The sequence below is a fragment of the Lupinus angustifolius genome, chromosome LG18 (genome assembly GCF_001865875.1).
Source record: "Lupinus angustifolius cultivar Tanjil chromosome LG18, LupAngTanjil_v1.0, whole genome shotgun sequence".
NCBI classification, from domain to species: Eukaryota; Viridiplantae; Streptophyta; class Magnoliopsida; order Fabales; family Fabaceae; genus Lupinus; species Lupinus angustifolius.
Window position 1 is genome coordinate 9057459 of NC_032026.1, and position 14105 is coordinate 9071563.

The following is a 14105-nucleotide window of genomic DNA, read 5'->3' on the forward strand; positions in this document are numbered from 1 at the left end:
TTACAAGACAAAATTGCTCAAAAGCTATAATCACAAATGTGTTGCTAGTGCCAAAAATGAAGTGCAACCTACTAAGCATATGTCAGTTACTTGAAAAAGGGATTCAGTGTGATAATGAGGAATGAGCAACTTGAACTTTCTGATGTTGATGACAAGCTCATACTCAGAAGCAAGCTGACAAGAAATAGAACATTCCAAGTAAACATCAAGGCAGTTGAAGTACAATGCTTGGCTACCATGAGAATTAGTGATGAAAGTTGGTTATGGCATTCTAGATATGGTCACCTAAACTTCAAGAACCTGTATCAACTAGGATCAAGACAACTGGTAAGTGAATTTTCTACCATATCACTGCTTGAGAAAGTATGTGAAGTTTGCTTGATAGGGAAACAAACAAGAAATTCATTTAAGTCAGAAATGGAAATGAGATCTAGGTCAATTCTAGAAGTTGTTCACTCTAATGTTTGTGGCCCTTTTGAAACACCATCATTGGAAGGTAACAAGTACTTCATAATTTTTGTGGATGAGTATAAGAGAATGATCTGGTTAGTTGTCATAAAAGCTAAACATGATGCTTATGAAACTTTCTTGAGCTTTAAGGTTGTTGTAGAAAAGGAGAGTGGAAAACAAATCAAGTTGCTCAGAACAGATGGAGGAGGAAAGTATACCTCAAATAAGTTTGAAACCTATTGCAGGAAGAATTGGATAAAACATGAGGAGATTGCACCATACACTCTCCAACATAATGGTCATACTGAGAGGAGAAATAGAACCATTATGAATATGGCAAGAAGCTTGATCAAAAAGAAGGATTTGCCTAAAAAATTATGGGTTGAAGCAGTATCAATATCAGCCTACATCTTGAATAAGTGTCCAACCAAGAAGATTGAAGGGAAAATACCACTTAAAGTATGGCCAAGTAAGAAACCAGGGGTTAGTCATTTTAAGATTTTTGGATCACTAGCATTCAATCATGTACCTCACCAGAAAAGAACCAAACTTCAGGATAAAAGTGAAGCAATAGTGTTTATAGGCTATCACTATACTGGAGCCTATAGACTTTATGATCCAATCAAGGAAAGGGTTCAGATCAGTAGGGATGTGTTGATTCTAGAATAAGAAAAATGGAATTGGAAGCAAATGCAAACCTCCTTAAAAAGGATGGTTCCTGTGAGCATAAATGTTGAACCTGAACCAACGAGGAAACTTGAAAGAACTATTGAGATACCTATAGTTCAGAGATCATAGAGAACAAGAACCTTGCCAAATAGATTCAAGACTATGAGCTACATGTTGATGATCAAATCAATGAAGAAGGTAATTTGATTCACTTAGCACTAATGGTTGAAGCAACTCCTATAAATGAAGTTGAGGCACTGAATCAGATAAAATGGAAGGTTGCAATGAATGAAGAAATAAAGTCTATTGAAAAGAATGAGACTTGGGACTTGGTTGAGCTTACTGTTGGCAAACATCAAATAGGAGTCAAGTGGATCTTCAAACAAAAACTAAATCCTGATGGATCAATCTCAAAGTACAAAGCAAGACTTGTTGCTAAAGGGTTCCTACATAGACAAGACCTAGACTACAAAGAGGTATTTGCACTGGTAGCCAGAATTGAAACCATAAGGGCAATGATTGCAATAGCAAGTGCAAGGAATTGGGGGTTGTTTCAACTTGATATGAAATCATCATTTCTCCATGGACCACTAATAGAAGAAGTTTATGTGCAACAACCACCAGGCTTTATTACAAAAGGAAAAGAACAACATATATACAAGTTAAAGAAGGCTTTGTATGGTTTGAAGCAAGCACCAAGAGCTTGGAACAAAAGGATAGATGCGTTTCTATTTAAGCTTGATTTCCAGAAGTGCCTGGTTGAGCATGGAGTTTACATCAAAATCATAGAAGGAGAATTACTCATTATTTGCTTATATGTTGATGATTTGTTACTAATAGGATCAAACCAAGAAAGAATTGATGAATTCAAAAGAGTCATGAATGTAGAATTCGAAATGACTAACTTAGGAAGATTGAGCTACTTCCTAGGATTAGAATTTGCTTTCACAGAAGCAGGAATCATGTTGCATCAGAAGAAATATGCAAGTGAAGTGTTAAAGAAGTTCAACATGGATTCCTGCAACTCAGTAGGAAGTCCAGTTGAAATGAACTTGAAACTAACCAAAGATGAGGAAGGAGAATCAGTTGATGAGACAATGTTCAAGCAAATTGTTGGATCACTAAGATTCTTATGCAACAACAGACCAGATCTCTCATATTGTGTTGGCCTTGTGAGTAGATTTATGTGTAAGCCAAAGTAGACTCACCTCCTAGCAGCCAAGTGAGTGTTGAGGTATATACAGAGAACGATGGACAAAGGCATACTATTTCCAATAGGAAAACAGAAATCAAAACTGGAATTGATTGACTATATAGATTCTGATTATGGTGGAGACTTAGTTGAAAGGAAGAGTACATCTGGATACATATTCCTACTCAACAGTGCCCCTATCTCTTGGTCTTCTACAAAGCAACAAGTCATTGCTCTCTCTCGAGCTGTGAAGCTGAGTATATTTCAGCATGTTATGTAGCTTGCCAAGCTGTTTGGTCGGAAGAATTGTTGAAAGAGATGAAGATGAGTGTAAAGACACCATTGCTACTAAGGATTGACAACATTTCAACTATAAATTTGTCAAAGAATCCAGTGAGTCATGGTAGAAGCAAGCACATAGAAGTGAGGTTCCACTTCATTAGAGACTTGGTGAACAAAAAGAGGATACAAGTTGAATATTGCAAAACTGAATTGCAATTGGCAGATTTATTCACAAAGGGATTAAGGGTGGATAGATTTGAAGATTTATTGAGAAGGGTGAGTGTTGTATCTCTTAAGGACTTGTCTTAAGGGAGAGTGTCAAATGCATATTATAATTCACTGTGTATTAGAAATTAGTTTTGAATTTCTGTTATTAGTTGCACCAACCTTACTATGCGTATGATTAGGCAATGAATGAATATACACAATGCATTCTCTTAACTTCTTCCTTCTTCTTGTTTACTTACTTCTTTCTTCTATTGATTTCCTTTCTTCTCTTCTAAAGTCCCAACAGCACCAAACCCCATATAATTATAACATTCAGCATTTTATAACAAAATGGTTTCTTCTAACACACTCTTGTATCCCCACTTTATTAAAGGGGACAACTGTTTACAATGATAAGAGCATAGCCACAAGAAGAGTAGTGGCAAATAACCACAACAAATGAAGTGGTTTGCAATTTCGAAAGCCAAAGCTGGAGGCATGTGGTGGTGATGCACGGGGAGGAATTGCTTCAGCCTCAGGTAATATATCACATGCTCCAAATGTCATGTTTGCCTGCACAAATCCAAATTTCAGTATATGCAAACTTAGAAAAGAGGCTCTATTAGATCCCAAGGATCACCAAAAAATCAAAGATTCAATTCATGTGAGCAATACTTATTGCGAGAGACAGTCACATACCCGACAGAGATTAGTTCATTACCTAATAGGTGAAAGATACATTTGGTACTTGGTAGTACCAAAAAAACATAGAAGAGAGGGAGGTGACGATGAAACTAATCGTGCAAACCTTGCAAGAGGAGATGTTTTTACACCCACATACTAGATGACCATTAGCAACATCTGCTGCTTCTGCTGCTCCTCCTCCATCACTCCTCTGAGAGATCAATGTAGAGAAATTGGTTATGTTTAGTTAAAAAAATACACTGCATTTCTCATACTATCTAAGTAATGTTTGGTGCACACATGAAAAATGTTCTTTTCCACCATAAACTTGATTTGCTGTCAATTTTTTTGTGAAAATCATTTATGGAAATTTTTTGACAAGAAAGCTAAGATTACTCTATGAGATAAAAGTTTGGTTATTCTTGTCGAAACTTGAGAGCAAACAGTTGGTGATATGTGTATGCGTTACTAGCTTCGATAGAAACTTATAGTCAGTCAATTATGTCTTATCGGGGGAACAAACTGAGCTTCAACATGATGTGGATGACATTGATAGAAAATGTTAAGCCATTAATGCCCAAAATAAATTATATTAGGGAAGTTATGACAAAGGTTAAGGAGTACTCCCAATGGAACATAACTGACAAGTCCATTGTCGAGAACTTCATAAGTGATCTTACAACTAAAATGTTCGATTGGTTAGAGAAAATGTGGTAAGGTAAGCTATAATAAGATAAAAACCGTGGATGTGATATGTGTACTAGCATTATTCTCTTGATTCAAAAGCTATTTTTAACATGGATAATATTGTAGCACCTTGTAGAAATCAACAGCAATGAAATTAGGCCAACGTTTGCCAGCTTCTTGATAGCAAGTGTTGATCATACTAAGCAAAGGAGCTGAATTGTCTTCACATGATTTTGTTACATCTGGAACACTTCTAAAGAAGTTCACCAGGACTAAAGATCTTGATGCTGTGTTCAGAGGCGTCGATTCTGCGCGATTTGGGCATGAACCAGCCTTCATTCCATCATCTCCATCTGTAAATTACACTCTCAAAACTCATCAACATTTACCAATAATCCAAATGAAAATGTGCTTACCAAAGTAAGATTTTTTATAATGGAAATGTAGTGCTTACATTGGTTTTCTACCAAATATTGCCACTCATAGGCTATTCCTTCAGAGGCTTCCTTAGCCTTTTTTGAAGTGAAGACTACTAAACGTTGGTTCTTCTGGACCATATCATCTATGGTTGGCCATTCTCCGCCATTTTTCGGCATTCGAGACACTGGAAACCAGTATTTTCTTAGTCCAGCAGCATCAAACACCTTTGTTAGGCCTTTCTGGGAAGTAACATAATCTTCAATGATAATAGTAACAATCTCTGATGGGTTTGCTTCAAGAAATGCTTGTATCTCTTTGAGAACATTAATTGCAGGTTGCTGCATTGTTCACATTTAAGACAACTATTACTTAATGAAATAAAAGCATAACCAGATTTCATATGCTAAGCTTCCAAATTCCAATATTGTACTTGAATAATACTATTATCCTTAATTTGGAATAGCACAAATAAAGCATTTATTACTTACAAAAGCTGTGTAGTTGTAGCACTGGCCACCAAATGAGTGACATAGCCAAATATCATTCTCGAAGTCATACAAGTCAAGCATCAATCCTCTAACTCCATTCTGAGAGGAAATATAAAGGATAAGGTAGCAAAACTCTTGAGCTTAAATCGTATATTCTCATAAGACTTAATACTTCAAACTTTTTTGGCACAGGCAAGTGGCAAGTTAAGAAGTGTAACCACCGTCTCCATTAATGGAGAGACAAGTACTACAAAAGTAAAGGAAAAAATAATATGGTAAAACATTTTTATCATTTTATATATAATAAAATAACATTTTTGTCACAGAAAATATAATGAAAAACAAGTATTTGACTCTCCATGACGGGAGAGGATTCTTGTTCAGTTAAGTCATTTCTCCTTCTTGTAAGTATCCTTTTTTATTAATAAATGTAATGCTAAAAATTAGATGATACAATGGTGAGTGCTTACCTAGAATTTATGATAAGTTTCAATTATGTTTCCTTTTGTTAACTAACAAATTTGTAGCATTTTCTCAGTAACTGATCACAACAATATTTAGAAAAAGAATGAGATGGAAAAAAAACATACATTAAGCTGATCTGTTATTGTATCTTGCTGATTTGTGGGAGCAAGAATCAAAGAGTCTATCTCCGATTTCTGATCTAGCAGAGCAAATGCGTTATGTGTAGTTAGCCACGAATAATGGTTAAATGGTAACCCCTTCACCTGTGCAAAAAAAGAAGACAAGACTTTGTTAGGTTCTACTAGTGATTCAAATTGTAGACCGCATTACATGACATGGTCGTAATACTGATGTTGCAGTGACTGCTGCAACCGCATCTCATCGGGGTGTGACACCGTATCACAATATTGTGGCCACGTCGGGTTGTATTAAACTGCATCCATTTCGTAATGGTTGCAATGATCATAATTATAGTAACCATAATAGTGATCACAACCGTAATTTAAAATATTTGTTCTAGGTTCATGGCACAAGACAAAAAAACAAAAAAGGTTAAACCTTTGAAGTTGGGATGATTGGTTGGATTCTGGTGCACCTAGGTAGCAAGTTTCCATTTGCTACACACGTCTCGCAGTACAAACCTTTGTCACAGTTTTTGTTTGATACGCATGTTTGTCCTTCCTATTAAAGAAGGTTAAGCTTATAGACAAGTTTATAAAAAACCAAAAAGGGTTACAATTTACAAATGTTACTTTGTACCTTGAGAGCAAGTGAGGAATGAAGAAGAAGCAAAAGAGAGAAAAGGGTCGTTGCAAGAGTTGGATTCTGCAAAGAAAAGTGAGAGGAAATTGAAGACACTGTTTTGGAACAGCTGAAAAAACAGAGAATGCTGAAGAAAATAGCATTACCTGCATCATCGTTTGTTGATGTGTTTTGTTGTGAAGGAGAGAGAATGTGAGAGAAAAATAATGAGGTGTTATATGATATCTCTGTCAGTTATATAGATGGAATGCGAAATTTCAATTTCAAAAAAGTGCAACTACCTATATGAATAAGACTTCTGAACTGAATATGAACATTTTATAGCAGCTTTATCTGTCTTTAAGATGTATAGTGTTAAAGTAGTGTAAAAAAAGTGCTACTTTTGTTTTTCTTTGTAGGAGTAAAAATTTCATCACAGTTATATCTAAATGATAGAATTAATAGATCATTTTAGTTTTTCCTTTTATTTTTTATGAACTTTCCTCTTTCGGATAGGAACTTCACCCCTCCTAACTAATATTTTCACCCTTTACTTTATTAAAAAAGGGAATTAGGTGATTATTAGTTAATACTAAATTGAGCACAGAAAAATTTGAATGAAAAGTAAATCCAAATATGTTAATACAATGCTGGTAAGTCATGATAAAATATGCTAACTCAGAAGAAGTTGACATACAATTAACATTTAAAAGAAATTATTCAGCTTTTTAAAAAAGAAAATATTCAGTTTCCTATTATCACTTATGCTCGAATGTTACAATGGACACAAGACATGGACCCTATATTAAAATTTTTAAGACTCTCTAATATAAGAAATTATCTATTAATGACCATATTCATACATTATTATTGGTGAACCGCCGAGTGAAATAATGAAGTAATATTGTATAATACATAATAAGACAACATCAAATAATAGAAGTACAAAAATGAAGTCACCGGACTGTCCTAGCCCATTGTGGACTTGCTCGAATGAGTCAACTAATTTTTTAATCAAGTTGGGTTGGGCGAAAATAATGTAAGGGTTGAATTTTTAAAAGAACTTTTCTATCCATTAAGGGTAAGGTTAAGCAACTATTACTACAAAGATATCAACAATGGTATTCCATCCCGGTTAACCAAATACATTATCCGGTCGGGATGAATCTTCATATAACCAACTAGGAGCTGAGTAAGTCCAACTTGGGAGCATATGTAATTTCCAGTTAGCTGTCATCACGTTTGACACCTCATTTAATGTATTTTCAATTGGATTTGGGTCACGCCACCTACAAAGTCAACTTGTCCCCTTGTGCTAAACAAATCCAACTTAGAGGCTTGTGTCACCACTCATTGGATAGGCCTGTTGCACACCTATGATATCTACTACCAGTCACTATCAACCATTGGACAAATGCCTCGTCGGCCACCCCAACTACTATAAATAAGGGGTGTCCCCTTACAGAAAGTATCTCATATTCTCTCATCTATAAAATACTCTCACACACTCTCATAACTTATTGATTCCCTCATTTATTGCTAGCATTTATTGTCACTTACTCTTCAACAATCCCTCTAAGACTCTTACTAATTTGAGCGTCGGAGAATCTTTTCAGGTATCTCCCCCGGTCGGTCCAGATCCTACAACAAACATATTGGAAGAAGGCTGCATCACTTGGAAATCTCTTTAATAGACTTTAATTATGGGGGACTTTATATACTAAAGATATATAATACATACTAAAGATGTTGAACACTATCATCATATATAGTCAAGATCTTTCATGTCTAATCATCGAGAAAGAATATAGAACTAGAACTTGAACGGAAATGTATCCTAATATATTCATAAACAATATAGTGAATGAAATTTATATTATCTTTCATCATGTAACCATGAATTAACTTCATCTCCTTTGTCCTTATGTGCAAATGCATGTCAATAGTAGAACATGTAGGTTCTTTGACATTCCAAGTCATTATGCCTAATCTCCCTTAAGACTTAAATCTTTCCTTTCTAATAATGGGATATTAGAGTAGGAAATCCATTGATGGATTAGTTGGTGCATAGACTTGGGGACCATAACCCCTTATTTATAAGAAGTATATATCCTTCCATAAAGGATGATGCTACTTTATTTACTTATTTCTAATTTCGTCCATCATAAAATAGAAATAGGACGTTTCGTATCTACACAATAACTTTTAGAGTTAATTACACTAACACCCCCTGAGTTTTAGTGAAATTACACAAACCACACCTCACTTTTTTACACCTACACAAACCTCCCCTAGTTTTTTATACTTTCGTTACAATGATCACCCTTGTATGAGAAATAAGTGTCATATCTTTTAAACAGAAGATGTGATAAATGCAATTAAGTTAAACAAAACATGGTATATTGTGATGAAACATCCAAATAATATACAAATCAATGTATCTTTATTATTTTTTGTTACAAAATGCATCAACAATTCTAAAGAGATATTGTTTAAATTGCTCTTATACTATATCAAAACGAACCAAAAATAATAAAGAGGTATCGACTCATATATTATTTGGACTTGTCTCTATAGTATACCATGTTTTGTTTAACTTAATTGCATTTATAATATTTTTTGTTCAAAAAATCACACTTATTTCTCATGCAATGGTGGTCAGTTAATGAAAGTATAAAAATTAGGGGGTTTGTGTAGGTGTAGAAAGTGATGGGTGATTTGTGTAATTTTACTAAAACTCAGGGGATGTCAGTGTAATTTACTCTAATTTTTATGACAATTATGTCTATAGTCATATACCTTACTTGAATTGGATCACTTTAATTTGACTACTTAAAATAATGACAATAAACTCATTTAAACATTACATATCTGACCTAAAATTTCTTACATTGAGTTGAGTTGGATTGGGCGAAAATAATGCAACAATAAGCTACTTTCTACCCATTGTGTTTTTTGTTGAACAAATATATTTCACAATACTTAACATTGAGTGTGTCTTTCATCAGATTTTTCTTGTTTAATAGAAATGTTACTACAGTGGTTGGTAAGTAGAGATAGTAATAGGATGGATCAGGTTATATCTGTCCATATCTAATAGGGGTGAGCATGGGCTGGGTTGGGACGAGTTAAGGCTTGTCCTTACCCGACCCTAAATATTGGTATGTCACTTTTTTGAACCTGGACCCGACCCTAGACCTGAAGCTAACTCGACCCTAAATAGTGACCAGGTCAGCCTTTAAACCCGACCTGACTCTAAACCCGATTAAATATAATGCATACTCATTTTATATAAAGATTTCTCAATATTATTTATTATTATGAATATGTAGTTTGACATATAAAATGATATATGTATATATATTATTATTAATCATGTATATATTATGGAAAAATTAAAGTATAAATGATACTTTCGACTAAAAGAGTATCATTACTCTACATATATTTGAGTATAAACACATACAAACATGATGAGTGAGTGACCATAGGACGGGACGGGATGGGTCATGTTTGGTCCCTACCCGGTCCTAAATATTGACGTGGTCTATTTTTTGAACCCGAACTCGGCCATAGACCCGACCAAACCTGATCATGATTGGGTTGTGTTGGATGAGCGGGTAGGGTCGGGTCTTGCTCACCCCTAATATCTAATATGAAACTGAAATCTTGTATCTGAACCTAAACGTAACGAAGTTAAAAAAGACTTTCATTCAGATGTTGGGTAACTTAAACTCATATCAAAACTGCTTGAAGTTGACATCTTTATCCTTTAGTGTTATATATATATATATATTATTTATAGATATTTGGAGATCACATGACATTTAATCACTCAACCTTCAATCATGTCAATGTTATACCTACAAGAAAATGTCTATTTACAAAAATAAAAGAAAGGTTTCCATTTCTTTACAAAGATGACATATCCCAAAAAAAATTATGTATTTATGTCCCTACCCAATTATATTAGATTGTATTTTTAACGTTTCTTTTTTATATAATTGGACATGAATACCAAATTAAGACATTAAATGAGACAAGTGATTTTCATTCTTCCATTTCTATCCTGACAGGTCAAAAGAAGTTATTATCATTTATTTTTTGAGGCAATTTTGTTTTAAACTCCTTTTTGAAGCTTCGCCATACTAAGCATAACATAAATTGCTTTCTCTTAAGGTTTAAGTCCTCTAACATGAGATAGCTAGCTAGGTAACTTCAATCCAAAAATCCTTTCCCTATGCATGTGTGACCAACACACATAAACTTGAGGAAACTTACCTTACTTGTTGGATGTTTTGACTCGTATAGATGACCTTTTTAAGTGAAAAATATGTGATCTTGGATACAAATATGTGACCAATGTTATGTATGCTTCCTTTTATGTACCAAAAAAAGTCTAACAGATTTTTATTTATTTTAAGAAATGGCATTTTCAGGTTTTTTGAAAGATTAAGGTGTAAATCTTTTCATGCGGGGTGAACCTAAATCAATAGAAGATTAATATTACGGGCTTTAAACAAAAAAACTATATAGATTAGGCCATGAGCCCAAAAATTATACTTCAGGCTTTGAGCCACATAAAACTATATTCAATTGTTTTTTAACCATCCCATTTTTTTATGGGAAATTCAACATAATAACAAGGAAATCTTTAAAAGAGTATATATAATGGATAATAATTTTTCCAACTTGCTAGAATCTATGAGGAGCAATAACAAATAATGCAGTAACTAAGAACACACAAGAATACCAAAATTTTAACATAGAAAACCTTCTCAATGTGATAAGTAAAAACCACGAGCACAAGCTAGTCAATCAAGCTCCACTATGATCAAAATAGGAATACAAAAGTGTCTACAAAATACAACACAAAACGTGTTCAACAATACAATATATAATAGAGCAACAAACTTAAAAATGAGAACACAAAGTTGCAGGAAAAAAATCATAAAAACAGCCATTGTTTTGGCTCGTTTTCTACCACCTCAGATGACTTCTCACCGATCCAACTATTCAGAATAAAGTACCAGAAGTTGTGAATCTGCTACCCAAATTTAAGCTTGATCTAACGGTGAACGAAGACGTAATCGCAAATATACCACAACTGCTATGAGTTCCTGTGGATTGAGTTCTTTCAACTTCTCTCTCACTTTTCTATTGCCTCTTTTTGTCTAAACTGATTGCACACACATATTACATATAACTCATATCCATTAGATTAAGTGAGATAAATGAGTTTTGTCCAATTGGGTCTTTCTGCACATAGGAAGGGAGTCCAAACTCAACATTTTCCACATGATACCATCCTCTCACAACATTTAAAAAAAACAAAGGATGAAAAATGAAAAGGATTGGTAATATAAAAGAAACCAACATATTCTATAGGCTCTGAGCTAAAAAAGAAGAAAATGCCATGAGCCTAAAAGCTAAATCAACATTGGCTTAAGCTAGATAATTATGCAATATTAATCAACCAAAATAAATGGCATGGGCCTTGAGAAAGAGATAAAATTTCATTACAGATTCATTCTACCTTTGCGGTGATAGTGTAAAAAATTGTTACACTTTCAATATATATATATCTTTTTCTCTATGAATAATACAAGAGCTTGTCTACTTGATATCATATTCTATTCTTATTCAATTTTTTTATTCTTTCCGTTCTTATCCATCATAATCAAAAAATGAGCCTTGATATAAACTGTTATCCGAATTAGATGTTAGCATAACACTTCATCTATTCTTAAAGTTTGTAGTTTTTATCATTATTTTTTTTTTATTTATTAACTATTCATTCAATTTTTTTCTATTTTTAGAAATTACTTATAACAAGGACAAAAATTTTAAGGTACGTCTTGGAAGAAAAATAATCTTTCAACAACACAATGACTCGTCCAAACTACTCATTTGATATATGTACCCAAAAAAAACTACTCACTTGATATGAGTTGGTTTAGCTCAAATTTAATATCTTAAATATATCTAACCCACATATATAACACCATTTTAAAACTTTAATGGGTAAATATTTTTTTTTACCCTAAACCCTACTCGACTATACCTTAATTAATTCAGTTTTTGAAGTTTGCCTTTAAATACAAAGTTATTTTGTCAACATATTAGACATTTGGTGTGACATGCTACTTGGTCACAATTTAACAAAAAAAAGTTAATGAACTAGTTGTTTTGTATTAGTCGCGATATTTTAAAGATTAACTTGAAAGACTAGATTGCAAGCTACTTCAAACTTGAGAATAACAAATAACCTAAGACTAGACTGTAATATAGTAAGATTCATAATTACTATATCATTTATCATTTGTGTTACTTATATGTAAGAATCAATGATGATTAAATATAAATAATTGACACATCAATAAAGTGTTGGTCAATGATATAAGGTTTCATTATATTCTCAAAATGATTAAAAAATTGGATGTTTAATTCCTGAAAATGACACTTGTGGACACATCCTAAAATGGATTAGTTCTTCATCAAAAAAGATAAAAAAATACGCTTAATAATACCAAAAAAATAATTGATACCGTAAAAAACTCTTAAACTATTATTGCATACATTTATACATCTTTCATAGACAACCGTGGGCAAACAAAAATAGACATTCTACATTTTACACCGTCCATCCTAACCCATTCTGTACTATGCCATTGGGTGCTGTTTGCTACTCAGCAACAAAACACCATACACATGGAAACATCACGGTGGTAATAGGGATGAGGTACCAAATAAAGTTAAAAAGTCTAGATTTAAATATTATTTTTAGGGGATTCACTTAGTCTGAGAGTAAGTTTAAAAGAACTTACTCTTCATCTTAGCCATTAATTTTATGGATATCTAATAGAATTGATGGCTAGGATGAAGAGTAAATTTAAAAATCCTACTCTTGGAATAAGTGAATTCATACTCTATTTTTAAATTAAATAAACAAGAAACTTAAAAAAATTAATTCTCCCCTCACATTCTTAAGGTTTTGTTTGGGAGTTGAATTTTTGAAGGGGAAGGAAGGAAAAGGGAAGGCTTGAGAATTTGAGATGACTCTTAAGCCTTCCCTTTTCCTTCCTTCCCTTCAAAATTCAACTCCCAAACAAACCCTAAAAGTGTACCAGAAATGAGTTGTGTTGGTAGTAATAAGGGCTAGGTCCCACAGAACCTCACATGGCTATGCTCATCAAATATATTTATATGATTATATGCAGATCCGTGAGGCCCTCAGCTAATGAGGTTATTGTGCCTTTTTTATACAACTGAAAGCAGAAAACGTTATTGTGCCTTTGAGTGTAACAAAACTCTTGTCTTCACAAGTCTAAAAAGGGGGGAAAATACTAGCATCCACGTAAAGGATTAAGCTTTTTATAATGTGTAAGAAAAGAATATATCAGCCTGCCCCCAAGTGATTTGTTAATGTGTCCAAACATGGATTTGAAACTAAAATAACATTGTAACAATTCATTTGGCTGTTGGATTAAAATACTATAATATGAGAGAGAAAAAGGAAGTTTTTGAAGCTTTAGGGTTGATAATTATTTTACTAAATGGTTAAGTTTTTTTTTAAAAAAAACAATAATAATTATGGTTTTCAGATGAGTTGTTTGACATTTGTCTAAAAATAAAAGAAAAAATTAAGAGCCAAAATAATTTAATTTGATGCAAAAAAGTTTTAAAATATATAAGAGAAAAAGAAAAGAAGTTTTATTGCATTATGTTTTTGGCTCAAGACTACCGATCTACGTACTCTCAAGGACAGGAAGATTCAATACTAGTTACTAGATAGGAATAATGATACATGTCTTTCAAAA

At 33.2% G+C, this 14105-nt stretch overlaps 1 protein-coding gene across 1 annotated transcript; it reads right to left on the reverse strand.

Annotated features, from left to right (window-relative positions):
* Window positions 3044-6530, reverse strand: LOC109332815 (PI-PLC X domain-containing protein At5g67130-like). The gene is made up of 9 exons (XM_019567875.1): window positions 6453-6530; window positions 6304-6369; window positions 6103-6225; window positions 5670-5807; window positions 5080-5178; window positions 4626-4929; window positions 4301-4524; window positions 3609-3695; window positions 3044-3373 (listed from the first exon to the last, which is right to left on the reverse strand). The coding sequence occupies exons 1-9, from the start codon at window positions 6459-6461 to the stop codon at window positions 3206-3208; spliced, it is 1218 nt and encodes a 405-aa protein (XP_019423420.1). The 5' UTR covers window positions 6462-6530; the 3' UTR covers window positions 3044-3205.